Source organism: Ursus americanus, chromosome 30 (assembly GCF_024610735.1).
Source record: "Ursus americanus isolate L20-20 chromosome 30, mUrsAme1.1.p, whole genome shotgun sequence".
Taxonomy (NCBI): domain Eukaryota; kingdom Metazoa; phylum Chordata; class Mammalia; order Carnivora; family Ursidae; genus Ursus; species Ursus americanus.
In genome coordinates this window covers 18,995,135-19,022,735 of record NC_142156.1, presented here as the reverse complement: position 1 = coordinate 19,022,735, position 27,601 = coordinate 18,995,135, and the positions used below count along the sequence as shown (strand labels likewise).

The window sequence follows — 27,601 nt, the reverse complement described above, 5'->3', positions numbered from 1 at the left end:
GGCTGTGGCTGTGGCCGTGCTGGTCAAGTCCCGACCAGCGAGGAGTCAGGGTCACCACCACCGAGCCCAGCCAGGGGCCATTGTTAACTGCAGGGACTCCCTGGTCACTCCTCCCCTTCCCAAAGCAGCGTGGTTTCTGAGCAGGCTGGGGGAGCGGGGACAAGAGCCCAGGGGGGCTTGGGCAGAGCGTGGAGGCCAGGGCAGGAAACCCCGAGCCACAACTCACCACACTGGCGTCTGTCCCAGGGCTTCAAGTCCCAAACCTCCCAGGATACAGGCCAGGGCACTTCCTGGCAGAACCAGAAACCACTCCAGCCAGCTCTTCCATGGCTCCAAGCGCTGTGCCCTGCAGCAGCTCAGTGGTCCCTACCCTGTGTTGCACGTCCCGAAGAAATGAACAGCCCAGGCGCGGCCCCTCGCCGGAGGGCAGTGGCAACAGTCCAAGTGTGTTTTATTGCCAATCTGACTCTTCAACAAGGAAGTACTACAGGCAAAGCAGAGGGGCTGGTCCCCGTGCTCTTCTCCCGACCGTGGCTGGTACCGGGCCGTCGTGGGGCAGCGACGTTCAAGGGGCCCAAGCTACTGGTCTTTTGCTCGCAACCCCTCCCTAGAGTTGGGGTGGGAGCTCAAGGAACACGTATTCTTGCAAATGCTCTTCCAAGTGGGGCTGGCAGGCCAAGGGTGGAGCTGGGCTGCCACCGGGCTGCCAGGTGGGCCCCCTTCCTGGGGGGCACGAGGCGCCCTCGGCCTGGAGAATGGCAGGCAGGCGTCCTAGTTCCCGGGCTTTTGGTGGCTAAGCTGGGGAGGCCTTCAGGAAGGTGGGCTGGACCGAGTGAGGGGAGGGTGGAGGCAGGGAGGGGCTGGACAATGGGGAACACGCAGAATGGGCCCTCCAGGGCAGAAGCAGCGAGCAGGGGCACGAAAACCAGGAAACAGGGTCACCACAGCTGGGAGAAGAGACTCCAGGAGTGACCGCAGCACAGCACCTGTGCCCCCAGCTGGGGGCTCTTGCTGCTGCAGCTGTCCTGTGTGCACCAGTGCCCGGCCTGCCGCCCCCAGACGAAGGGCACGTTCTCTGCGCTCCCATCGCCGAGGCCTCAGGGGGAGGCCCGAGGAGCACAAGCAGTACCCCGAGCCTGCTCCAGAGCGGTCTGCTTTGCCTAAGACTAGCCTGGGCCTGTCCCCACGGAATCAGTGCCCCAAGAAGGCTACAAATAGGTGACCTCTTGCCTCTGTGCCCGGCAGCCAGCAAGGGCTGGGTGTTCGTTATTATCTCAGACCTCGAGTTCAAAAGGCAGGGGAGGTCCTGCCCAAAACCCCTCTCCAGGGGCCCTGTTTCCCAGAGTGAACCCAAACTCATGAAGGAAAGCTCTAACTCAGAAGATCACGAATGTTCCATAGATTTCCTGAAGACCCGTGGCTCAAGCCCGCTAGGTTCTGATCTCTCGCGAGTGCCCACTGCAGATCGACTCACGTCCAGGAGAACCGCCCTGATCTCTCATCCTTTGGGTTCAGCCAGGGCTGGGGGCCGCGGGGACACTGAACCTGGCCGTGGGGCAGGGGTCTGCACCCCTTGGAGGCTGCTGACCCAAGCTGGGACAGCCACACAAGGCCCAGGCCTGTCCGCTAGCCTCCCCACCTGACCCTTCAGGAGTCTAGTAGTTCACGAGTTGAGCTGGGTAGACGCCATCCTTTTTGTCGAGCTGCAGGAGGCAAAGGCAAGGGGTTCAGTGGACATGGCCAGGCCCCCAGACACCCTACCTCCCCTTGGCCCCCTGCATCTTTCCCTTGAGCCAGCCTCCCTGCCTCCCTGCCTCCCTTCTCCCCTTGCCTACAATCCTCCCCATGTTGCTGGGGCAGCATTTCTGCTCCTGCCAGTCAGGGGTTCCTGACTTTCCCAAGGCCCTGGGCCCCTCCCTGCCCCAGTGTTGACACCGGGCACCTGGTGGTCCTGCCGGGGGGCCACACTGGGCTTCTGGGCCAGGGGTGGCTTCTTGGAGGCCCCACTGCGGGCGGCAGCACTGGGTCGGCCGGGATCCTCCTCGCTGGGCGTCCCCACGGCCCCGGCCAGCACGTAGTGCTGCTTCCGCAGCTCCCCCAGCCGCATGCGCTCGGCCTCCAGCGTCTTCTCCAGCTCCAGGACGCGGACCTGCAGCCCCGCATGCCCGCTCAGGGTGGCCTCATGACCTGTGCCGCCCGCCCGCCCACGGCTCAGCCCCCGAACACGAGCAGGCGCTCACCTGCGTCTCCATCTCCTGCTTCTTCAGCTTGATGAGGGACAGGCCCGAGAAGTCCATGGTGTCTGTGGCCAGAGCGGGGCAGGGGCAGGGGCAGGGGCAGGGGCGGGGGTGAGCGTCTGTGCGCCTGCCCCCGCCCCAGCTGCCACCAGGGCCCACACTCACCTCTTTCTTCGATCTGCTCCTGGCCCGACTTGGTGGAGGCCACCACGCTGGCGGCCATCTCGTTGACGGTGCGGGAGCACTCCTGCAGGCGGCTCAGGTGGGGGCTGTGCTTGTCCGCCTTCACCTGGGGGAGGGTGGGGGCAGGTCAGGCTCAGCCCCCCGCACGTGGGCTTCCTGCCCACGGGGACATACCGGTCACAGCCGAGTTGAGGCTGAGGCCAGACTCACCTTGGAGGCTGCCACGAGCTGGGCCGTGCTGGCCGCGATCTCGTGGGAGCAGACGATGAGCTCCTCGTACTTGCCCGTGTGCAGCACCACCCTGTCCGCCGACTCCCTGCAGACAGAGCCGGGCGGGGCCTGGGTCTCCAACCCTGTGGACACCAGGCCACGGCCACACTCCCTCCCCAGAGCCCGAGCACCACACGCCCTGCTGCCCCCCACCTGGGGCGACATACACCAGCTGCGTGGCTCCCCAGCCCACGGCCTTGGAGGCGGAGATGAGGCCTTCCGTCCACCTCGAGTTCTTGGCGTAAAATTCCTGCTGCGTGGCTGCCCCCTAGTGGCAAGAGGAGGGCAGGGCGGGGGAACCAGTCAGTGAGGTCACCGGTGGCAAAGATCTCCACGGGGCCCTTCTGCCTTCACCTCTGCCACAACGGGACATCCAGGGCAGGGGCGGGGATGCAGGTGTGAATCCTGGGCACGCTGTGTGCATTCTGGGAAGGGAGGGTCTCATCACTGCACAGGTCAGGTAGCTCCTGCCCACAGGAGCCCTGAGGTCTGCCAAAGCCAAGGGGGTTGTGGTCTGGGATGAAGAGGCCCCAGAGGTCACGGCCCTTTCAGGAATCTGGCCGTGGGTGTGCCTGACAGGGAAGGGTCCCACCTGGCCCAGCCAGGGATGCCCGGTCAGACCAGTGGGTGGCCCCACTCACCCTGCCGCTCTCCACAATTTCCTTCTGCAGGCTGGTGGATGTTGTCACCAAGAGCCGGATGGCCTGCCAAGACCAGAACACAGGTCATTCTTGGGCTGGCTTTCCCAGGAACACAGTGAGGCCTGGGGTCCTGGCCAGCCACTCACCTTCATCAGGTCTGTGCAAGAATTGAGGATCCTGAGGGGAGGAGTGGAAAAGAGAGAGAGAAGAATGTTCAGTGTGGCCCCAGGGACCGTGACCTCTGGTGAACAAGGACGGGGCCAGACCTGGGTGCTTAGCAGGGTGGGCCCACAGGGGGTGGGGGAGAGGGTGCCTGCTTGGTCCCAGGCCCTTCTGGAGAGGTAAGCAGGCAGAACAGCACACCCTGGAATCTGGGGGCGGGGGTGGCATGAGTGGGGCTCACCTTTCATTCACCTCCAGCTTCACCCCAGAGCTGGCATGGCGGGCCTGGTTCATCATGTCCTACACCAATGACAACTGTGAGCAGGCTGGGAGGAGGGCAGTGCGGGAGGCAGGGGGATGCAGTGCTGGACCAGCTCCCTCCCCCAAAAGAGCCACTGAGCCAGGGAGGGGGCAAGGGGAGGAGGCTGGAGGGAGACAGGCCAGGGGGTATGGGGTGGGGGGCAGGGTGCAGCTCGGGGCAGAAAAGCCAGGGCCACCTCCCACCCTCCCAGCCGGGAGCTGCAAAGGCCGTCTGCCCCTGCACAGGAGTGAGGGGCGCAGAGGCGGGCAGAGCCTGCATTTAAGCCCAGCCTCCAGGGCTCCTGCAGAGCCTGGATGAGCCCCTGCACCCAGGCGTCACCTCAATCCTCCGCACAGCGTCTTCAATGGCCGCAGACGTGGCCGCCATCTCCTTGTCCACCATGGCCCCAAGCTCCTCCTGACGCACATCCAGGCTCTTGGGCTTCAGCTCCTGGGGAAGAGGGCACGGAGGAGTCAGAGGGGCGGACACCCCATAGGAGTCTGGGAGAGGCTGGGGCAGCCGCAGGCTGGGTGGTGGGGGTGCTGTCCCCACCCTGTGTCATCTGCACACGAGCACTGGTTCGGCCCAAACGAAAGGGAGGTACGGAGAAATTGGGGACCTGAGCCTCAGCCCGGTGTCGTCACCCCTCCGGACCCCAGCCCATGCTCAGTGCCACGGCTGCAGCCCTCACCTGGCCCAGCTGCAGGACGCCCTGCAGGGGGACCCGCACCAGGCCGGGCTGGGCCTGGTGCACAGTCCCCTGCTCCTGCAGCTGCCCCATGAGCTCCAGAGCGCGGGCCCCACACTCCCTGCAGGTGTCGATCAGGCCTGGGGAGAGAGGTCTGTCAGCGGGCTGGCCCCGGGAAGCCCCGGGAGCAGCCCCCACCGTGGGTCTGACGCCAGGACCCGTGACCCTGGGTCCACCATGGGCGCCATGTGAGTCAAGCCCGGGGCCCACTTACGGTCCGCAGGGTCAGTCGGGGCCAGGTGGGAGGTGGCGCTGCCATTGACAATGGTGTCCGCAGCCAGGTAGGAGAACTGCGTCAGAGCTGCCACCAGCGCGGACGCATCTGTGTGGGAAAGAGCAACAGAACCCTAACGCCACTGCTACGGAGCAAGGCCTGGACGGGGGCCTACAGCGGGCTGCCCGGTTCTTCTGACCCAAAGCCCAACGTGCACCCAGGCCCCTGTTGATGGATGAGAAGAGGCAGGCTTGGAGGAGCCAAGGTTAAGCGGCTAGCCGGCAGCCACGTCTGAGTGACCCCAGGCTCACAGAGCAGGCAGGACTGGGCTCCTGGTGGGTGTGGTGGGGGGCACAGCTCTGGGAAACCCCAGTGGCAGAGGGCAGCCACGGCCAGCAGATGGGGTACCCCGGGCCGGCGGCCTCTGCCCTGCCTGCCTCTGTCCCCCCTGCCGCCACGCTTACCTGACCTGGAGACCAGGTACTGGGCGTGGCCCTTCTCCAGGGCACTCATGGCGTCCAGGGCGGCCTGGGCCCTGCTCACCAGGTAGTCTGCAAGCAGGGGAGAAGCGGTGAGGGGCGGAGCCTGCCTGGGGCCCAGTCGCCCTGCCGCCCCCTCTCTCAGGGTGGGCCAAGCACCCTACCAGGCCAGGGAGGAAAGGAAAGGCCCAAACAGCCCGCGTGCCCACACCGCGGCCTCACCTGGGGAGCTGGTGCAGCGCAGGTGCAGGGGGTCGTCGAGCTTGGCCACGGCGTCCTGCAGGATGCGCTCGGCCTCGGCCGCAGTGCCCCGCAGCACCGCAAACTGCTCGTCCAGGAGCCTCTGCCGCAGCTCGCGCTCCTGAGACTCCTGGTGCAAGAGGGGAGAGCGGACAGGCAGCTTAGAGACCCTGCCCCCGCCTGCGACCCGCACGGGGCAGGGAGGCCAGAGAAGAGCCGCCGCTCCGCCCCAGGGCCTGGGCCGTTCCTTTGGGAGGGGACGGACAGCTCAGCAATAGACAGACACCCCAGTTAAAAAGCAGGCAAAGGATCTGAACAAACCTTTCTCCCGAGAGACACAAAAGGCAACGAACACAGAAGATATTCAACATCGTTAACCCTTAGGGAGACGCAAGACAAAACCACCAGGAGCCGCCACCGCACACCCCCCGGGGTGGCTAAAATTAAAACCACAGACAGTGACACGTGCCGCCAAGGACGCAGAGAAACCGAAAACTGCACATACTCCCGGCGGGAAGGGAAAGCAGCACAGCCGTTCGGTTCCTGGCGGCATCACCCGCAGCCAAAATGCAGAAACAAGCCAAATACGCATCAACGGATGACGGACAGAATGCGGTCCGTCCACGCGGCGGGTATGACTGCGCCGTGACACATGGACGAACCTTGCTAACACGGCTCAGGCCCACCTACGTGCAGTGTCCGCAATGGGTCATTCCAGAGACGGGGCCGGGAGGGCAAGCCAGAGGCGGGTGGGGATTAACTGCTTAAGGGCAAGGAGTTTCCTTTCCGAGTGTTCTGGAAGTACGGGGTGGACGCACGACCGTGTGGCCACACAGACCCACCCCCTCCCCCGCTGGGTGGGCAGGCTAGGGGCATGTGAGGGGTCTCGGGCCAGCTGTTCCTGGCGGGAGCCGTTACCTTGTCCGCCAGCTGCCCCCGCAGCTCAGCCGTCTCCTGGGAGCTGCGCTGCTGCTCGAGGCTCAGCGCCGCGTCCTTCTCCCGCACGAGGCCCTGGGCCGCCAGGAGCTCGGCCTCCCGCTGCTGCACCGCGCTGCTCAGCGCGGCCTTCTCCGCGCTCAGCGTGTCCAGCCTCGAGCTCAGCTGCGAGCCGCTCTGCGAACACCCGCACGTGAGCCGGGCTTCGGGGGGCCTCACCCACCCCCGTCCCCGCCCACACGCAGACCACGCCCCAGAGCCACATTCTCGTTCTCCCCTCGGACAGAGAACTTCCTGACGCCCAGGGTCGGTCTCCTGCATTCCGCCCCACCCCCGCCTGTGGTGGGTCAGAGCTGCACCCCACGATTGCCAAGGGCCCCTCTGAACCAGCCTAGTGGCATCTGGACAGGGCCCCCCTCACCGGAAGGAGGACCCTAACCCCCGCCCGCTGGCTCCCGCGAGGCCACCCCACCAGCAGCCACCACACCTGCTCCGTGCGGCTCAGGGCCTCCCGCGCGCGCACCAGCTCTCCAGCCTTGGCCTCTAGCTCCTTCCTGAGCTGCTCCAGCAGGTCACTCTGCTCCTCCAGCTGGGACAGGACAGCGTGTCACGGGGGGGGGGGGGGGGGGGGGCGGGCAGGGGCAAGGGGGCGGGGCCCCGGGCGCCCACGGACGCACCTTCATCTCCGACTCGCGCTTCACTTGCTCCATCTGGAAGGCCAGCTGCTCCTTCACCCGCGCCACCTCCTCCTGGCTCTGCTGCGTCACCGTCAGCTGCTTGGCCGTGTCCGCGTTCTGCACGGGCAGGGGACACACTCCTGCTCCAGCAGCGCCGGGGCGCACGCAGCCCTGACCGTGACCAGCCTCACCCGCGCCCCCACCTACCTTCCTGAGCAGCTCGGCGTGCGTGCCGATGAGCTCGCTGTGCTTCTCCTTGAGCTTGTGGTAGCGCGCCTCGATGGTGCTGGCCTTCTCTGCAGGGGACAGCAGAGGCGCTGGTCCCCAGCCGCCCCGCTCCCACCGGCCACCCCCGCCCGCCGGGCGCCGCTCACGCACTCTCGGCCTCCTCGCGCAGGCCCTGGTTGCGCTCGCCTTCCCGCTGGGCGGCCCGCAGCTGGGCCAGCTCGTGGCGGAGCTGCTCGTTGTCCACCAGCGCCTTCTGCTTCTGCTTCCGCTGCTCCTCCAGCTCGGCCTCCAGCGTGTTCACCTGGCCCTTCAGCTGCGACACGTAGCGCTGGGCCTGCACAGCAGAGGGACGGCATCGTGGGGGCCCCGCGCGCCTGGGGGGCTGGGGGTGGGCCACACAGCTGGCCCCGCACCCTCACCTCCAGCCTGATCTTCTCCAGCTCCGCACGGAGCGTCTCCACCTCTCTCTTCAGGGTCTCGATCTGCATGTCCCTGGGGACAGACGGCCTTTGAGTTCGGTCCTGACCACTGCCCAGCCCCCACCGTAGGCAGCACCTGGGTCCTCACCTATCATCCTTCAAGGAGCCATTGGGGGGTCCAAACGTCTGCTCGAAGAGGTCAGCCACCACCTGCCACACAAACACAGTGACCCACTGCCACCCCGCCGGGGCGCTCCAGGCCAGGGGAGGGTGAGGCAGAAGGAGGCCCAGTTGCCCGACACCCGAAGGGAAGGGGAGGACCTCACCACTGGCTCCCCAGCCGGGGGCCCCGTGCTGATCTCAATGAGATTCTCCGGCTCCTCGTCCTCGGGGGCCTCCTCAGGGATCACCACCACCGGCTTGATGTGTTCGGCCAGTGCCGAGGCCCGCAAGAAGTTGGGAGGTCCCTGGGGGATTTGGGGGGACCATGTGCAGGAGCTGCTTGTGGCATCTGGAGGAAGCCCCCCTCAGTTGTCCCCAGAGCACAGTAGCCCCCCCCCCCAGGTACCCAGGGTCCTCCAAGTGCCCAGAGAGGGAACAAGGCTGCAGCCAGGGGGACGACGGTACCTCGGGCAGCCGGGGGATCTGGATGAGCCGCTTGAAGTAGAGCATGTCCGAGGCTCTGCGGAAGAAGTTTCTGAGGCTGCGGGGCAGATGAGGGGAGGTCACGGGGGAGCCAGCCCAGCCAGGCAGCCCCGGCTCACGAGGCCCCAGAGCATCCTCCGTGCCCGGATCGTACCTGTGAAACTGCTCGTGGAACCGGTCCCTGTGGCCTTGCAGGGTGTCCGCCGGGAGACCTGAGGACGGGGGGTGTGATGGCACTTCCTCTCTGCCCCCTGCTCTGTGGCAAAGACTTAACATCCCTCCTTCCCGTACCCACCCTGTTCCGCCACCTTCTAGAAACTGTCAGAGAGGAGAATGAGGGGAGGCCCTTTGGGGGTTCACCTCTCCACTTTGAGCGAAAGGGAAGGGGCGCATGAAAGCCGGCGTCCTGACCACCGCAAACCTAACCCGGGCTTGCCTGCGGATGGGCTGCGAAGTCGCTTCTGCACTCGAGCCCGGGTGGAGAGGTTCACACACCCCCGGCCAGCGGTTCTGAGTGGGATGTGGGGACCAAGGCCGCCTCAGAGGGTCCACCAGGGCCAAACCCCTTGTGAACACGAAGGAGGGACATGGGCCCCTTCGGACCTGCTGCACAGATGCCCGCGGCCGCCTCCGAGGCCAGGCCTTTCGGAGAAGCGCAAACACGGAAACCTACGTCCCTCTTCCCGCTAATTCTCTGTGCTGGAGAACAGCGACTTTCCATCACAACTATGCTGTTCTGTTCATGGGTAATGAATTTATTATGGCTGCATCGAACTACTCAGTACTTCTAACGTGCTCGATTTTCTTCTCCGCTGCAGTAAACGTCATCCGCCGCCCGAAAGCAGCCCTGTGGCTCCGGCTGAACCGCGGGGGGGGGGGGGGGGGGACTCACAGGCGTGCAGCTTGAACAGCAGCTTCACGGTGTAGTGGTAGAGGTGGCTGCAGTCCTGAATGACCTGGATGAGGGGCGCCAGGCGGCACTGGCCCGAGGACATCTGGGACACAGCAATGGCCGTGTTGAGCTGCCGGAAAACTGCCAACAGAGGTGGAGGGACGAGCGTGCGCGTGGGGAGCCGCGCAGCCTCGGGGACAGCCACGGTGAGAAGGGCGGCGGGGTGCGGGCTCCACACCCCCCTCTCGGGGCATCGTCACAACCACGTCGGGAGGCGCGGCTGGGGTCCCTGCCGTGCCAGTCCCAGCCGGGCAGGACGACTCTGCCCTGGGTCCTTGGGCACCAACACGCTCTTAACGGCTAGGACAGGAGCCCCCGGTGTTGTGGCTGCCCCAGACGGAGCCCCAGAGCCCCCACCAACTACGGCGACAGCAGGGTCCAGCAAGAACCACACAGTTCGGCGTGACCAGTGTTTCCGACAGCATCCACACAGTGCGCCCCAGCCGAGGGGCTTGGGGGACAGGGAGACTCAGAGGGTCACGTACCCATGGGCCTCAAGCTCACCCTAAGTCTCAGGGAAAGAAGGGGGCTCAAGGCTGTGCAGCCAAGTGCCCCATCTTACAGCTGTGGAGAGAGCAGTCAGCCACATGGCAGCCAGCTCAGGACTCAGCTCTGCAAACCCCAAGTGACCCCCAAACCTCACTTGCACTCGGGGTCAATACCCCCTGTCCCGGACAATCAAGCCTTCATCACAGTGGCCGAGTGGGAGGGAAAGGGACAAACATGAGGCTGCCCCCACCGTGCTCGGCCTCTTTGCCAGGGCAGAGAGAGAAACGACAATGGGCAGACCACACGCCAGGGTGGCCCACACACGCCACAGACGGCAGGACACCGTTCCAGAACGCCGGGCCCCAAGCCCTGGGGTCCTACGCTCACCTGGCCTAGGGTGGGACCATTTGCAAACCTCCACAGTGACACAAGAATGCCCGGGAGGGAAGGGTTGAGGAGGAAAACCAGCTAAGGACAGTCCTTCACCTTTCTAAACCTTAACATGTCACATCAAGTATGTGTTCCCATAAAAACGGAAACACATATATTTTGGGTTTTATACAAGGCAAAGCCATCCATTTCTCCACTGAGGGGCATTCGGGATGGTTCCCTGTTAAAACGGCATGGCAGGGAATGCCCTGGCACCCTTTCCCTGGGGAGACGCCGGCCTGTGGACTACTAGGGTGCCCCTTCTTTGTGCTTCACTGAGATGTCAGTGTCCCCAGGGGTGGGGGTTTTCTCTACCTTCCCTCATGGGGACGGCCATGAGAGGCACGGCTCATCTCTGCCAGTCACGGGCTGGCAGCCATGCTCCCCGGTGGGACCGGGGCTCCCCTGGGTGCAGCTCTAAGTCCAGACCCACCTCTAAGTCCCGATTTTCCCTTAAAAAGGCATTTGCTACTCCTTCTCCTACAAAGAGCCCTGAGTCACCCAACAGGCCGTCCTAAAGCTGCCGCCCCTGCAGCCCTGAGAAGGGGAGCCCCCTGAGATTTCCTGTCCAGCAGCGGCCAGGTCCCTGGGCTGGGAAGTCCGACATGACTCACTGGCCTTTTACAGCAGGAAACAGGCAAGAGGACCCAAACCGGCTCTCTGCTGGGGGGGCTCTGCAGATGCCCGAGGCCAGGGGGAGCCTGGCTCAGGAACCTGAGGCGACACCATGCCCTGAATACACCCCTGGGGCCTGGCACTCTGCAGGGGCAGTGACTGACTCTCCCCATGTCTTAGGGGCTCCTGGGGGCCCCGTTACCCACACTGGCAGGGGCACGGACACCCAGGGGTGTGGTTAGCTGGTGGGGCTAACTTCTCATCTGGCTGTGGGCCCTGAGGAATCACACTGGACTCGGGTGGGCTGGGCCTCCTCCTTGGTTAGCTTACCTGATTCAGAAAGCCTGAGCTCACAATCCATGTAATCAAACATCTCCACGGTGAGCTGGAAGCTACGGAGGGGAAGGCGGGGGGCTGAGCAGAGGAGCGGGGGATTCACCCCATGAGACCCCCCCCCCCCACGGTGGGAAGAGGGAGCACAGCTCATCCGCACGGCTCTGCAGAGGGCAGCCATCCTGCAGCCAAAGGCGCTCCATTCCAAAGAAACCCCAGCCCTCAGATTCAGCCTCAGCTCCCGGAGGCAGGGACCCCCCAGCCACTGAGGAGTGCCCACCCGTGTAGGGCTCACATGTTGTTGACGTCGGTCCCAGCTGTCTTCTCTAGCACCTCATCTGTCACCTCCAGGCCCGCGGGAAACTGGGGGTGCTACAAAGAGGACACCCCCACTCAGCTGAGGCCCATGCTGGCCCAGCCCAGAGCCGTTTCTGGCTTCCGAGGACAGGAGATGAGGCCAGAGAGGTACCCATCTGCCCTGGGCACTGGCTGAGGGGGGCTGTGGGTGACTGGGGAGACCAGGAGAGGAAGGAGGGGATGTCCAGCCAGGGCAGGAGACTGCCCAGAGCCAAGGGCAAGGCTGAGACCACCTCCAGCATCGGCGGGAAATGCCCCAAGGTGCGCGGACTCTTAAGGCGCCCTGGGCACCCCATGTTTCCCCTCAGGTCAAGATCGGGACACAGGGATCCCACCGCCCTGCTTCCCAGGACATCTCCGAGATGAAAGCCCAGGGTCCCTCCCTCCAGCCCCACAACTCCGAGGAAACTACCTTGAGGTGGAAGGAGATTTTGGTCAGCAAGAGTTTGGTGTAAACATTCACGAGCTGCCCGTAGCGGTCATGCAGATGTCCCTGCGGAGGGAGGAGCCCAGAGTGAGGGTCTGCCACCCCAGGAACGTGCCCACAAACCCTACAGGACCTGGACATGCATTGGGGCAAGGGAGAACATGGACGCGGGAAGGCGCAGGACGCCAGCTGGGTGTCCTCCCTTCACCCGCCACACGGACGGAAACGCACGCACGAAGACTGCTCCGCCCGCCAAAGGCGGCCAACGCGTCCCTCCAAAGGACCTCCGCCAACCCTCCTCTTTGTCTCCAGCTCTTTAATTTTTTAAAATCTTACGCCTAGTCCTTGCCAAACAGACTCTTGTTGAGAAGAGGGCTCTCTGTCCAGGGCAGCAGGCCAGCTCTGAGCTGGGACACTTCATTAAAATGCTGGTGGCAGCCAGGGAGGCACATTCTGCTGGGGGCATGTACACACCCTCCCAGCTGCCTCCCCATCACCTCCCCACACCGTGTCCCCTGCGGTCACACCAGCTGGGCCTGTGTCTGCAAACGGCACCTCAGGCACTGTTTTCTTTACTTCAAGGGACATCGTGGGCCTCCCTCTGGCCAGTCCTCGTAGGCCACCCTGCCCCCAGCCCAGCCCACAAGGCCCCAGCAGTTCTCCCAGAGGACAAATAAGGCCAGAGGCCCTCCCCCCAACCCCCAAATTCCCTGAGGGTCTTGAAGTCGATCTAGAATACAAGCTCTTGGGGCTCTCAAGCTTCAGTGTGGGTAAGAATCTTCTGGGGAGTTTTTTGAACCCAGTTTCCAATCCTGAGATTCTAAAGCAGCCTGTCTTCTGGAGGGGAGTGGGGGAGGCGAGGCGTCTATACCCCTCACACTGGCTGTAACCCGCCAATCGGACACCCAGACTTGGGCGTCGCCACATTTCCCAACCCCTGGGGACCGCGGGACTGGTAAGTGCCGGGAGCTGGAGGGCCCGTTAGTTACGTGAAGCCTCCCCTACGAGGCCTTAAAAGCAAGGCCCACACTTCACTTACGGACGCTCAACTGCCCCCACTGTCGCCCCAGATAGCGTCGTAACTTCTGCTCTGAGGGAAAGGAGGGACCAGACGCCCATCTGCGGGGAGCGCCCATTCGCTCGACCCCACATGCAGGGGACGGAACCCCGAGCAGGACCGAGGCTGGACTTCCTGGACGGCACCCCGGGCAAGGTGCTCAGGCCACCGTGCTCGCTCCCCGCACCTACCCACAGATCTCCGATCTCCCGAATGTTGCTCCGATGGCGCTGGCAGTCATGCAGCACCTGCGGCACGAGGCGGGACAAGGGAGAAGGATAAAGCCACCAGCCCTGCACGGGCGGGGTCCCAACCGGCACTCCCCATGCTGGCTGGCATGCAGAGAGAGGGGAGGGGCGGGCAGCAGGCACAAGTGAGGACCACCTCTCGTTTCAAAGGGACGCTGATCTGCCTCCCCGGGGTGCCGGCCTGTGCAGGCAGCAGCGGACAGAGGGCCCAGGAGAGCTGCCCTGCTCAGTACCGGCGGACAGCATCTACTCACATTCGGGTGTCCGTCTCGGAGCACCTTGTGCAGGACATGGCAGAACTTCCAGCTGAGGATGGAGCTACTGGGAAGCGGCAGACCAATGGCGTAGGACCAGAAGGTGAAGGCCCCCTTCTCGTGGTGAGTGCCCAGAATGATTCCTACCAGGGTCAAGGTCAAGTGCAGGAGGCAGAGACTCAAATGTGGGGAAGGCTGGGGGGCTCCCGTGAGTGCAGCTCGATGATGCAGGGGGAAGGCCGGGGGGCTCAGCAAGTACAGCTGAGTGATGCAGGGGGAAGGCTGGCCCCTCACCCACGGTCTCTCAGCACCTTCTCCCAACATCCCTCCCCCCGCCATGTCTGCCAGAGTTCACCCAAAGCTACAGTTTTCTGCCAAGGTCAAGAAAACAAGCAAGGTCAAGCCTCAGGAATTTAACCGGGCCCCACAGCCTAAGATGATAAATGGGGTCGCCCAGATGGGATTCCAGAATCTGAAAGGAGCAGAGCAAGGCCACCTCCTCAGGCCTCGGTCTCCACCAGGGCAGACCTGAAGCTCTGGTGGCCGGCCACCTGCAGTGCCCCTGGCAACCCCATTCACTTCCCACCAAGTCCACGGTCAGAGACCATGCAGGGCAGACCCACGTCCTCCTCACACTCTCCTCTCCTCCCCGCCCCCAGGGACCCAGAGGGACAACGGCCGGCTACGGGCAGGGAAGGATACGCCGGGCATGCTTCTCCTTCACGGGAGCCTCCTGGGTGTTGATGGCTTTGCTGATGCTGATGGCCTGCGAGGGACAGAGGAGGCAGAGTTCAGAGACCCACAAGGAGGACTTCCCCAGAAGGCACACAGACACATTCTTCCAGCCACTCAAGGGCAGGTGTAAAGATACAGAGGAAAAGGCAATTCTCTCAACCTAAGCAAACCAGAGCTCTGAAGATTTTTTTTAAATTTATTTAATACTAATGGCCAATTTCACTTATCAAAAGAAACTCTAATCCAAAAAAAATGAGCATGAGCAGGGGGAGGGGCAGAGGGAGAGCCCAACACGGAGCTCGATCCCAGGACCCTGGGATCATGACCTGAGCCAAAGGCAGACGCTTAACCGACTGAGCCACCCAGGCGCCCTGAAGACTTTTCTTTCACTTGATATGTGCAGCTCGAACAGAGCCAACAGCCGATGCCAAAAAACCACTGGGAGCATTCGGGGGGCTGGGAAGAAAGGATGGCAGCTGGCTGGCAGCTGCAGGCCCCCTGCATGTGTTTAGCTCACCCTGAGAGGTGAGGCCCCCCCAGGCCCCAGGGTAGCGGCCAGTCGCAACAACATGGTATCCTCCATCCCATCCCTCCTGAGCCCTCGTGACAGTCCATGAAGACACGGGTCACCCTCCCATGTTACTGTGGGGCAAGGTCACACAGCCACCCCACGGAGAACCAGGGCAAACCCAGGTCCTGTGGCCCGTCTGCCACGCAGGCCACCTCTCTCCTGGGTGGGGACTCAGCGCCCACCCTCCCTGAAGCAGATGGCGACGGCGGCCCTACTGGGGGTGGCGGGATGTGGGGGGGGATCCACCCACCATACTCACTGCTACCACTTGGGCCCTGAGCAAGCAGCCAACTCCTCCGTGGCAGAGGTCCTCACCCACCTCCACCTGCTGGGGTCCTGTCTCCTCCCCCTCAGCTCGGTGCCTGTGCAGTCGTGGCGTCCTGGATGGGGCTGCTCCCTCAGCAGAGGTCCCCTGCACTTACTGCCATTACTCACCCCGGAACTGCAGCCGGCCCCGGGCTAACCCGTGGATGTGGCTTATTTCTCCACCTGTGCACAAGCTGACAGGCCTCTGTGCACCTGCCTGGCCCTGAGCCGGGACATCAGTGTGTGTGGATGGAGGCGAGCTGCCCGGGCCGCTGGTGAGAGGGATGGCAGGTCCTTGGCGAATGCAGACACAACTCTAGCCCAGCCCATACTCCTGTCGCCTCCTGTCTCCCACGGGTCCTTCACCAGGGCGCACGCCGGCTTGCCCCAGGCCGTGCTAGGACCTTCAACGGGCTGGGGGTGCCCCGTACTACTTCCCTGCAGCCCAGGAGCTGAGCCTGCAGGTCAGTGCCTTGTCAACAGGACGCACTTGTCTGGTGGCCTGACTCGGGCAGGAGTGGGAAGGGGACGGGGCGGAGGGGGCCCCAAGGGGCAGCCCTGACGCTTGCTTTCCTCTTAGCGTGGAGGCCACCGTGCTACCCGCCTCCGGCATCCATACAGCGTGACTGTCCAGCCCAGCAAGGAGGCAATGTCACTCACAGACTCTAGGTCTACTACGAATGGACTCTGGGCCTGCTTGGCAAGGCTGGGAGACTTCCTCCGTCAGTACGAAAGCAGACCCACGGGAGTGAAGACAGTCCTCTCTGAGCAGACACGCAGCTTCGGAACCCGGCCCAGCCCACGGTGACCCCATTCGGGGGGATACAGGAGTACTGCGGCTGCAACACACCCCACAGCGGGCCCCGCCATCCAGACAGAGTCCCAGACAGGCTCTGGCTTTTCTTACTCCCGAAGCCTCGGCGAGCCAGACCCGGGAGACTCCCCTGGCCATCTGTTCGCCAACCCTTTGCCAGCACAGCCTCCCTGAGGCCTCAGCACCCGCCTTTGTTCAAGAAGCCTCACTGAGCAGCCGCTGGGAGAGCGGCGGAGCCCAGACCTTACTTCTCCCCGCCCCACATAATGACCACGCCCCGCCCAGGCAGAACTCCGTCCACAACAGTGGTGGTGACAATGACGATCTCCTGGGTGGTTACCCCGTGCCAGGCACAGGGAACACACCTCCAGCAACAGCCCTAGGAAGTAGCCACGAGCCCACTTTCCTGATGAGAAAACTGAGGTACAGAGAGGTTAGGTGTCCCGTCTGTGCAGCTCCTAAGGGCCGAGCCAGGTCTAGCGGACTCCGCGGTGTCTCAGTGAGTCTGTGCTCCAGGCACAGCCCTCCCCTGCAGGCACAGAGCTGGGAGGGGCAGGCAGAGGGGCCGTGCCTCCCCCAGCAGCAAGCAGCTGCCAGGAGTCCTGTCTCTGGGGGTGTGTAACTCCATCCCCCAGCTGCCCTAACACCTGAGCAGGCTCTTCTGATGACTGCCACCTGGTCCAGCCTGATCCGGAAGATTCCGGGCAAGAGCAGAGCCCAAGCTACACGTGCAGAACAGGCCCAAGAGGAGGCTGTGGCTGCAGAGATGCGACCCGAAGTCCGAGCAGGATTTTCTCCTGACCTAGTCCTGCTGCAGACCCCAGCAAGGGGCTTCCATTATTAACTGCTCTCCCTCCTGGAGGCCAGCCCTTCCTCCTCCTGGGGCCTGGCTGGAGAGCAGAAGCAGAGACACGCCCTGAAGGAATGGGCTGGCTAGGGCCCAGCAAGGGAGGGGAGCCTGGGGAAGGCGCCTTTTCCTCTGAGCAGGGAGGAGGCCGCAAACAGCTAGGGCAGCAGGAGCCAGGAGTGCAGGGCCGAGCTGAAGGGGGGCCCCTGGGTGAGGCCGCCCCCTCCCAGCCTTCCCTACAGGTCACTAAGCACAGCCTCTACTTCATCATGGGTCCAAATGTAGACAGAGCACCCGCTCATTGCGGGACACTGGACCCCTCCCCACCACCCCTTCTGGGTCTCGCTCCCCTTGCTGCCACCCTAACGCAGTCTGCCCTGATTAATGCTTCCCCGGGTACTCAGCGACTCGCCCCCCCAACCCCCCCCCGCCCCCGACCACAGGGTTTTTCCTGTTCAGTTATCCATCCTTCCCCAAATGTCAGTGCCATGAGGGAGTGCTTCTGCCTCTCTGGTGGGTGCTGTTCCCCCAGCCCCTAAATGGTGCCTGGAGCATGGAGGGGGGCTCCGGGGCCCCAGTGGGTCCACGGCAGGCATCAGGCTCCTCCTCTCCAACCTCCCGCCCCGCCCTCCCCGGCTGCCTGCTCCCCGTGCTCCCTCCCGGGGCGGGAACACGGCCCCGTTGTGTGCAGGGCAGCAGATGTGCGGGTGGGGAAGCCTCACAAGGAGGCACAGTGCGCACACAGAGGGAGTCTGTGCACACTTCACAGGGCCTTGCTTTTCCTACCAGGCACAGCAGCCAAGCCTCGTCCCAGGAGGGGATGTCAGGCCCCGGGGATGGCTTAGTCTGTCCTGAGTGGGCTGCCAGGGTGGGGAGAGCGTGGGGGTTCTTCTCCGCGGTGCTGGCATGAACCTGTGCTGGGCGACACAGCCCAGCATCTAGAGTTTATGGTCTCGAAGCGACTCCGATGGTCGGCAACACGGGTACTGGCCACACTGCACAGTGTCCTCACAACAGGCCGACAGATGGCTCAGCGGGGGGAACCGTAGGATAAGGGGGAGTCAGAGGGGAGCCCGGCACCATCATGAGGGTGCTCTCCAGCCTGCTGGACTGAAAAAAGGCGCCTTTCTGCCCTGGGACAGCCCCTCAGGCCTGAACTACCCCAGCAGCTCTGACAACAGCCCATTTAATCCCCCGGCTGGCAGATCAACCGCCCCGGCTGGCAGATCAACCGCCCCGGAGAGAAGCTGCTCTAAGTGGAATGGATTGATAAGGGGCCTCAGTGTCTGGGTGGAAAACCCAGAGCTGGAGAGAAGGATCCTGGGTGGGAGGAAGGACAGGTGGCAACCAATCTGGGACTCGTCTGCTTATCGGACTCCCAGGGAAGAGGGAAGGCAGTTCCCACTGGACCTTCCAGTGGTCGGGATGGGGGGCCAGGAAGAGGCTCCCCCACTGCAGGACAGCAGGGCGAGAACAATAATGGGGAGTTCCAGGGCAGTGGTGAGACCCCAGAAATGCCCAGGGGGACATCGATGAGAGCTGGAGGGTCTGCAGAGATGGGTTTCTTAGACAGGCAAGCGTGAGACAGTCAACAGTTTCACGGCCATTCAGGTCACTGCTCCCCCTTCTGTGCCGGAAAAAGCCAACAAGGCCATACCCCAGGCCCTGGGCAGCCGCCGCGCCCACCTCCAGGAGTCTGCACTTTGTGTCTGGGTGGGGAGCAGCCTGGCCCGCTGGAGGGCAGAGGGGGGTACAGCGCTGGGGGTGGCTGGAGGCCAAGGGATGGAAAGGCTCCAGCAGGCTCTGGAGACATCATCGGAATCGGCCAGACTGGGAAGCTTCTGCCACAACAGCAAACTAGGCTCAATAATCTTGTAATAAAGGATTTGTATCAAGTTCAGCCATATGTCAAGCAGTGTGCTGAGCACTTCACCACTATTAGCTCATTTAATCTCCGAAGTCTCCCTAGGAGGAGGCAGATGAGGAAATCGAGGCTCACGGAAGGTAATCACTTGCCCAAGGTCATAATGATGAAATGTTGACCAAGTGCTTGCTCCCTGCCAGGCACTGCTCTAAGCGCTTTGCATATTGACTCGACCCTCCCCCACCGACAAGGACAGGGAAGCTGCAGGACTGGGCCAGGCTGCCTCCTCGCAGCCGCCACCAGGTCCCGGAGGAGGGAGGCTGGGCTAAGGGAGCGGTGCGTCAGAAGACATCCTTCTTTGCCCCCCTCACAGGAACCCAGCACCCCCAGGGCCACTACCGCTCAGGGAGGACCTGGCCCGACTCCAAGTCAGGAAGCACATTCTGGATCAGGGATTTGTTCAGACCTCGGGTAATAACAGCATCAGCACGACACCACGAAGATCACGGGCCTCCGCGGCTCCCCATTCCTGTGAGCAAGGACATCGACTCTGGGCTCTGACCTTCATCTCCGCTTACCCTGGCTCCCTCCCAGGGCAGCTTCTGTCCCGCAGCCAGGACGAGCAAAGCCCGAGGAGACAATCCAAGGACCAAGCTGGACGGAGCCACCAATGGCACTAGTTCCCAGAGAACCGACTGGCAGGGACGCACACCAGAAGGCATCCCAGCAGGTGCTGATGCGGGAAAGAGGAGACCCGGGAGGCAGCCAGGCCCAGGCTGGAGCAACAGCAGGTGGTACCCAAGAGGCTGATTCCAGAAGCAGGGCCTCGGGGTGCAGAGCGGGTAAGGGAAGCCAGATGACCAAGCCCAGAAGTTGCGATCAGCGGCTGCTCCCAGCAACGCAGTCCCTGTCCCATCGGCTGTGGGCCTTCAGAGGGCAAAGGGCGCCCTGGCAAGTTTGGGAAGAGCCACACAGTCAGGGAGGACCGCGGAGGACCGCAGGAAACGGTCACGGAGGAGAGAGCAAGAGTGTGGGCATCTCACGGAGCCATTGCTCCTTGGCCCAACGCTCACCAATACCCGTTACGCTGTTGTGGAAACCCACAGCCCTTGGCAAGGCGCTAAGTGGCTGGAGAGGACGCAGCCCTGGCTGCCCTCTGGGAGAATGACATTCGAAAGACCCCTCCACCAAGAGACCCTGCGCCTGGGGACAAAGACAGGTCTTCCGACCGGTCCCATCAGTGATGCCACAGCACCCCAGCCTGCAGACACCAGTCCCTCATCCCGAATCACTGGGGACCTTCGCTTCAGAAATTTCCCCGTTCCAGACCGAGGCTTCCCCATGTGGGAAACAGGAATGAAAAACCCCTGGGTCCTCTAGAATGCAAGCATGCATGAGGCGTGTCCAGAACACCTCGCTTGGTTCCAGCCGCACATTCCTCCCTCTTCTTCTGCACAGGGCAAGTCAGGTCCCACCTTCAGGCCTGGCGCATCTCCCATCACCCAGCTCTGAACTGAAATGCTCCTTCCCGGAGGGTCTTCTTCCCCAACCAGCCTCCTGGGCGGAGAGCATCCTCTGTTTACCTCCCCCAGGACGTTTATGACCCGAAACCATCTTGTTTACCACTTATTCTCGGCTTCTACCTCTGACCCCCAAACAGATGTCCACGGTACAAGAGACCCTGTGAGTCTTTCACTCCCTGCTGAATCTCCAGTCCCCAAACCCGTGCCTGGCAGTCAATAAATCTTTATTGGATGAGTCAGGGTGAACACTTGAAGGAACAAAAGCTCTTTCACATATACATTCTGGTTAAATTCAAGGCAGTGAGTGTCTTTTTTCCAGCTAATAATTTAACCACTAGTTACATAGTAAAAGCAACTATAAAACATTTTCTATGCTGGAAATCAATCCCGAAATGAATCAGACTTAAGCCTCCTTGTGCCGTTATCATGACACTTAACAGAGGCACTCGACAGGGACAAAAATGTCCTTCAAAGAGCCGAGGGTCAGGCGGTAGAGATGTGGGTTAGTCTGCTTTAGCATTTCCAAAGCGATGTGTGAAGGACAGAGAGACCTCATTCAAAAGCGTTTGCCATCCCAAAAGCCACCACTCAAAGTAAACACAGGATATCTGTAGCTTAGGCGCTGGGATGTGGTCACATGCAAAGTGGGGAGGCGCCCCGCAGCTTGGTGATTCGGGAAGTCAGTGGAGCAGTGCTGGTCCTGCACCCACTCCTTCAACGGGGCATCTCTCCCCATTCATATGCCCCAGTCTCCACTCAGTCTGAGCTCCGTGATCATCCTGTTTATGAAACTGGAGGGCCTTGTCGACGCCTACCCCTCCCGCGGGGCCAGCAGGAGCCACGGGAGGATCAGCTAACACGTGGCAGCCTGACCCAAGGCCACTTCTGCTCAGAGCTCTGCAGGTGACACATGAAGAGGAAGATGACGCAGTCCCGCCTCCACAGGCTGCTTCTGAATGGACACGGAGCCAGCCAGGGCGGTTTTGTTCCTCGGCCCTGGTGATATCACTCCACAGACCTGTCTGTCCCACAAGCCAGGGGGCTGAGTCACCCCTGGCAGGCCGACCTATTGCAGTTTGAGGATTGTGTTTATTTCAACAAGAGAAAAAAACAATCCTGCCTGGACTGAACTGCTCTCCATGGGCTCAGGCTTCCCTGCAGTGGGTACGGGGGGGGGGGGGGGGGGCGGGACACTCTTAGGCCTCACCAGGTACCAGGTCAAAGAAGGGAGACCCGCTGGCCCCAAGGCGTCCACACAGTGTGTCCCCTGAGCCATGTGCTCCGACGGGCTAGGACATGAGGAGCCAACAAGACCCTGCTGGAGGATCTTGGGGTTCAGGGAGTAGGACTTCGGGGCTCAGCGGGGGGAGCAATGCAATCCCTTCTGCCGTGCGCAAGCTTAGAGCTGCCCACTTCTGCTGGATCGGCTGCCCCGTACAGGGCGACAGGGACACGGTGTGAATGTCATGAGACTAGGGAAGCAGAGCAAGGCTTGGGCTGGGGGGTAAGTGGCTGATGGCTTCACAAACAAGGTGATACCTGAGTCCACCTGGAAATCAAGTGAAGGGAAAGGGCATCGCCAACAGTGCAGCCCGGCCGGCAAAGGCATCTCTGCTCTTTGGGCCAAGTAGCTCAGGTTAGCAGACTGGGTTTCCCTGAGCCTCAGCCAAACAGGCCTAGACTCCAGAGTTTCCACTGTGAGCTGTGGGAAGGAGCAAAGGAACGCCCAGTGGGGTTTCATTCACAAATGGGCCCAGCCTGGGGCTGGCTGGGACGCTGGGCTGGGGGAGAGGGGGGAGGAACTAACCTGCTGGCTTCCCCCAACCTCCCTGGGGCATCTCTGGCAGCAGGGGCCTGCAGTCCCGGAGAAGGGGGAGTGGTTCTAGAGCAAGAGCTCCTGCAGGCTCCTCCTCCCAGGAAGGGGCTGTTCCCCCACTTTCCTGCATCCCCCACCCCTGCTGATCTGCTTCTCTTCCAAAAAGCCCTCCCTCCCCCTTTATAGACATCTAAACTAGGGGCACAGGGACAGAATCCATCAGGGACAGGATTTCTACTTCTTTCAGTCCAGCCTCCTTTTCCGTACACAACTGAACAGCTAACACCCAGCGTTTCCTCCGCGCCAGGCAGTCCCGCAAATCCTCCCAGCCCCTCGGTGACGTGCGCACGATCACCTCCACTGTGCAGAGGAGTCTGGCTCTGACCCGCTCTGCCACAGCACCCGTCCCCCTCACCCGTGTCCCACCTGCTTCATGGAGATGGAACTCCTGGAGAGGACAAGAGTGGTCTTTACCTTCCTGTGGCACAGCCCAAAGCACCAGACAAGCCATGCAATAGACGGTCCTCAGGAACATGTCACAAGGGCGAGGGTACGCCGCCAGCAGGAAGGGCAGGACAGGCAGTCCCATTCCCACCCCAGCCTGCACCAGCGGGTCACCTGACACCCAGGGAGCAGAGGGAGATTCTGGGGGATTCTGGCAGCCTGGGGAGTCAGGAAGTCAGCTGCCTGCCTGGCATCACCAAGTGCAGGGCGTCTTGCGCCTTGGTGGGAAAGAGCAGTGCCCACGGCGGGAAGGGCGCAGCTCACCGCCCAGGACCCAGCCAGCTGACTCGGACCTCGGCAAGGGAGCGGCCCACGGGCAGCTTTGGGCGGGGGCAGCATCCTAGGGAGGTTGGGAGCCTGGTTTCTCCTTTGCAGAAAGCCTTGGCTCACCTGTTCTTCAGCCATTCGACCTGTGGGTACCAGGTGCCGGGTACTGTGCCTGCACGTGGGGACCTCATGCGCCCCCCCCCACCCACGACTGTGGGGGAGGGAACCCGGCTGGGGGCGTTCTGGCTGCCCACCACATGGTTTCACTCTCTTCCCAAACTCGGAGGCCAGGGAAAAATTTTTTTGGTAAATACTTAAATGAGGCCCAGAAAGGGGTAAGGGACTCGGAGTGTTAGACCACCACAGTGTTTATAAGGAATAATGAAGACACAAAGGTGGGCGTAAGTCCAGTCAGAGGAGACTCCAGGGAGGGGTGATGGGCACACGCGGGCAGGGAAGTCAGGGCAGGTCAGGAGTCGGAAGGAATACTGCTCACTTGGGAAAGCTCTCAAACCCAAACTCAAGGTCCCAAACACACGTTGGTGTCCTGTGGGCTGCCTTCAAGGAGACTCTAAAGAATTCCCGGCCAGGGGACTTAAACAACAAAAACAAACGAAAACAATCCAGGCAGAATCGCTCCTAATCGCCAGCACCCTCACACGGCCATCTTAAGGACACTCCCCAGGTGATTCTCACACCGCCTGGCCATGTGTGGCTCCTGAGCACCTGCAGGGTGTGACCCAAACAGGCGAGCTTTGTCAAACACACAACAGATACCGAAGAACAGGAGAAGAATGTAAAAGATCCCATTCCTAATTTCTACAGCGATTACATATTGAGATGGTTACATTTTGGATACCCTGGGTTCCATAAAATACACAAGATGAATTCCACCTGTTTACTTTGCCATGTGGCTACAAGGAAATCTAAAATTACAGAGCAACACGCTCGAACATGAGCCAGTGGCTGACAAGTCCTGAATGTCAAAAAAAAAAAGTTACTCTTTGCAAGATTTCGATTCCCCGGAGAGTGCTGAGGGGGTGGGTCACTGACCCGGAAAACTGGACCTATGAACTGTTTTCTCCCTGCTGTGCCCTCCTCACCCCTGCACGGTGTCCTCCCCAGTGGAAAACCCCTAACACCTGGGGAGTCTCGCCTCTCCGTTTAGCACCCACCCACTGGGCTTGGCTCACTGGGCAGGGTGGCCCCTCTCTCTCCCGGCCTGAAAAGCAGCTTTTGGGCTCCCTTTCTCTATCTTGCAGAGGAAACACAGCTGAAGCAGCACAAACACTCCTAGATAAGGAAAAAGCAAGTCTGACGTTCAGCATTTCCACGACTCCTATCTGCTGAGTCCTCTCCCATAATATGCCTCAAAGATGGGTCTCCGCTCTAGTGGAAGTTCTGAAATAGTTCTCAAATGGTAAAGCTTTGGCGGGGGCGCCGGAAAGGAGACCGACAGCGGGCTAGCTGCAGAGCCCCGGACCATGCATTCTGCATTCTGTTATTAGCAGCCTAGGACCGCTCTAACAACGCCGCCACAAACCGAGCGCCCTCAAACACACGCGTCTTGATCACCTTACAGTTCCAGAGGTCAGAAGTCCAAGACAGGTCTTCTGGAGCTAGAATCGAGGTGCGAGCAGGGCTGCATTTCTTTCCAGAGGCTTTAGGGACATCTCCATTCCTTGCCTTCTCCAACGTCTACGGGACGCCCACCTTCCTTGGCGAGGGGCCCCTCCTTCCACCTCAAAGTCAGCAACGGCCAGCTCCTCCTTGCAGACCCTCCTCTGACCTCCTCGCCTGCGTCCCTCGCCCACATTTAAAGGCCCTGGGAATATACTGGGCCCACCTGGCAAACCCAGGAGAATCAGCCTATTTTAAGGTCAGCCGAATGGCTTTTTCTTACCGAGTACGAGAACGTATTCACAGGTTCCAGGAATTAGGATGGGGCCACCTTTGAGGGCCAGCCTATCACAGTGTTTCTCTATACCTCCAAACAGCCATAGGGGGCAGGTGGAATTAATCTCTATTTTTATAGATGAGTAAACAGATTACGGAGTTAAGCAACTTGCCCAGGGGCAGAGGCTGGCAGCACTCAGGTCCACCGGCCTGTAAAGGCTTCCCACAATACACCATCTTTTTTTTTTTTTTTTTAACAGTATGGGCAGTTTCGGGTTCAAAACACAGACACACTGTATTCTACCGTATCCCGTATTCAGAATGTTACAACGAAAAGCCAATGCTATTGTGTCATCTCCGTTTTGAAAAGGGGTTTTATCACCAAAAGGACTAAAGTCGTGGGGAAGAATAGACCAACTTTCCGGACGCTCCCTCTGGGATTATACACACACACCATGCAACAATCACAAGGACCAGCTACACAAAGGAAGTGTGACTGCTGTCCCTTAACTGACTAGGGTAGCGAATGAACCTTTGCAAAACGGGGTGTGGCCTGCCAAGAAAGCTAATGTGGAAGCATTTTTCCTGCTCTGGATCTAAGAGCCCAAGGAGAAAGGCGAGGCTGGCGATGCCAATGACAGATTCTAAGCAAGCCAAAGTGCTCCCCCGCAACACAGGGCACTGTGGTCAACGTGAAGACAGAAGCAGTGTATGCTAAAGGGAAGGTGGGTCCGTGAATTGGACGTGCTATTTTCTATCCACAAGGAGATATGTAAGTAGCAACCTCAGCTCCCTGGCTCCTTCCCAACGGGGCTTCGCTAGCAGCTCACTAGATATTTCTGGGAGCGAGCTAATTAAATATTAACGATGCACAAAATCTTTATCCTCCATCCCTCAATAAGTCACTCCGAAGACAAGCAAACCTAGACGCTGAACCCAAACTCCATCTATCCAGGAAAAAAAGGCGGGGGGTCAGGAAAGGGGAAATCCTCTGAGATTCACCCGTTACAAAGTTATTCATTATTAAGTAACCCTCTCAGCCCCTAAGAAAAACCCAACCAGACAAAACAAAACAAAAACCACCACCACCTGCTTGTTTACCAAACCAACCACTAAAATGTATGGATCTAGATCAGAGATTTTCTCTTTCACATTAAAGAAGGTTGCCCTTGATTTATAATAACTTAAAGAGTAAGATTAGTGAAACTAGCCCTTTAAATTTCATCTCTATGTGGCGATCAGACCTCTTTATACCTCCTCAAAAGCACAGGGGGAAAAATCTAAAAATCAGTGAATAAAGCTTCTGACAACACCCAGATTCTCTCTGCCAATTAAATTTTCCTGTCCAACCTTGCACAAACTCCTGCCACAATTAATTATGTATTAATGCCTTTAAATTAAATGCCACATTTGTTTTGATGATGGGCTATCTGGCCTGAAAATGGGCTAGATGAGGAGGATCACAAGGATAAATTAATAATTTTCAGGTGGGTTGGTTCCAGCCCTTGGCTTTCCTAAAGCCTTGGTGTCCCAAAATTTCATTATCGTTTTCAATGCTAATGGTAAGCACAAAGGTTAGAAGGGCCCCTTGAGTTTTCCTTATTTCAAAATGAAAGCTGTTGTAGCCGGCGAGGAGATAACTTAATTTGAAAGCAACCGCGGAAGTCACTGCTATGGGCAGGGTCAGGTGGGAAGGAACTTGCTAGAGCAAGCAGCCACAAATGTCACCATACGGCTTCAGACAGGGGCAGGAGGGGTCCTTTCGGCTTCCTTTATTTCTAAAGTAAGATTTTTCTGCTATTTCAGTCTTGGTTGACTTACTCTGGCAAATAAACAAGGGCGCTCTGCCCTCCCCCAGGCATAAGCACACCTCAGTATTTGTAAAAGAAAAAGGAACAGAAAACCAGAGACACAGCAGCCAAGGCGTTCTGTGCTCTCAGCGGGAACACATGTACCAATACCCAGCCGCGCCATTGCTGAACTTTGCAAATAACCTTCCCAGGATAGGCGCGTGGGAAGTGCAGGAAGGGAGCCCTAGGAAGTTTCTGTCTGTCAGGCGCCCGTATTTAATAAGGGGGTGTGAACCTATTTATATGTGGGCCAGCGCTCAGGCAAACAAGTCTGGCTACCTACGTGAAACTTTTCGCCCAGCATATAATAAGATATTGTGCGGGCCTGGAAAACAGCTCAGGCGAAGAGGAAACTGGGAGTTTCCTTCAAGGAAACGCTCTGCTTCCCCGAGGTGGGAGCATTTTCACACGGCCTGGAAGAAGGTGGCGGGAGCTGGTCCGCTGGAGCCGGGGAGCGGCGGCACGGCCAGGGCAGAGAAATCCAGGCAGGCCCCGCCGGGAGGCGCACCTAGGCCCGCGCACACCTGACCCCACCTGGCTCACCGCCGCATCTTCCCCCGCCCCGCACCTGGGTCGCCGCCACCTCGCTCCCAAGCCACTTGCCTCCCCCCACCCCCCGGCACCAGACCTCAGTTCCCCGGCGGCCTCTCTCGGCCGCGTCGCCCGCGCGCGCTTCCGGTTCACCTGCGCGCGGGGCGGCTCGGGGGGCGGAGGCCCGGGCGCAAGGTGGCCGGGGGTGGCCCGAGCCCGGGAGCTGCGGAGGCGCGCGCCGGCCAGGCCCCGAGGGGCGCGTGCTAGGGGACCGGGGAGAGGGCGCCCCCCGCCCGCCCGCGGCCCCGCCGCTCGCCTGGGTCTTGTCGAACTGCTCGCGCTCGGCCTCCAGGCTGTGGCCCGGCCTGCGGCTCAGCACCCGAGCCGGCACGCTCTTGATGCTGTTCATCCTGCCGCCGCCGCCGCCGCCGCAGCTCGCGCTCCCCGCCCGGCTCCGCGCGACTGAGCGTCACGGCCGTCCGCCCCAGCCTAGGCACCGCGAGGCAGCCACAGGGCGCCCGGCCGCCCCGCCCCTG

The 27,601-nt window shown here is 61.1% G+C and overlaps 1 protein-coding gene across 2 annotated transcripts; it reads right to left on the bottom strand.

Moving 5' to 3' along the window:
• Positions 1-434: 434 nt before the first annotated feature.
• Positions 435-27,601, bottom strand: HIP1R (huntingtin interacting protein 1 related). 2 transcript variants are annotated; one of them, XM_045778022.2, is made up of 32 exons: positions 27,382-27,599; positions 14,244-14,307; positions 13,542-13,684; positions 13,231-13,287; positions 11,968-12,048; positions 11,494-11,570; positions 11,196-11,257; positions 9,273-9,413; positions 8,535-8,592; positions 8,363-8,438; positions 8,062-8,202; positions 7,884-7,945; positions 7,736-7,808; positions 7,467-7,650; positions 7,296-7,384; positions 7,089-7,205; positions 6,899-7,000; positions 6,394-6,588; positions 5,458-5,605; positions 5,221-5,307; positions 4,757-4,864; positions 4,486-4,622; positions 4,134-4,244; positions 3,735-3,793; positions 3,478-3,508; positions 3,332-3,394; positions 2,858-2,958; positions 2,631-2,736; positions 2,403-2,526; positions 2,241-2,302; positions 1,943-2,149; positions 435-1,703 (listed from the first exon to the last, which is right to left on the bottom strand). In XM_045778022.2, exons 1-32 carry the CDS (start codon positions 27,472-27,474, stop codon positions 1,656-1,658), a joined length of 3,207 nt encoding a protein of 1,068 aa, XP_045633978.2. In that variant the 5' UTR covers positions 27,475-27,599; the 3' UTR covers positions 435-1,655. The 2 variants fall into 2 exon arrangements, 1 of the variants encoding a protein (XP_045633978.2); XR_006776261.2 differs by lacking the exons at positions 435-1,703; positions 1,943-2,149 and having other exon boundaries at positions 2,289-2,302; positions 2,844-2,958; positions 27,382-27,601.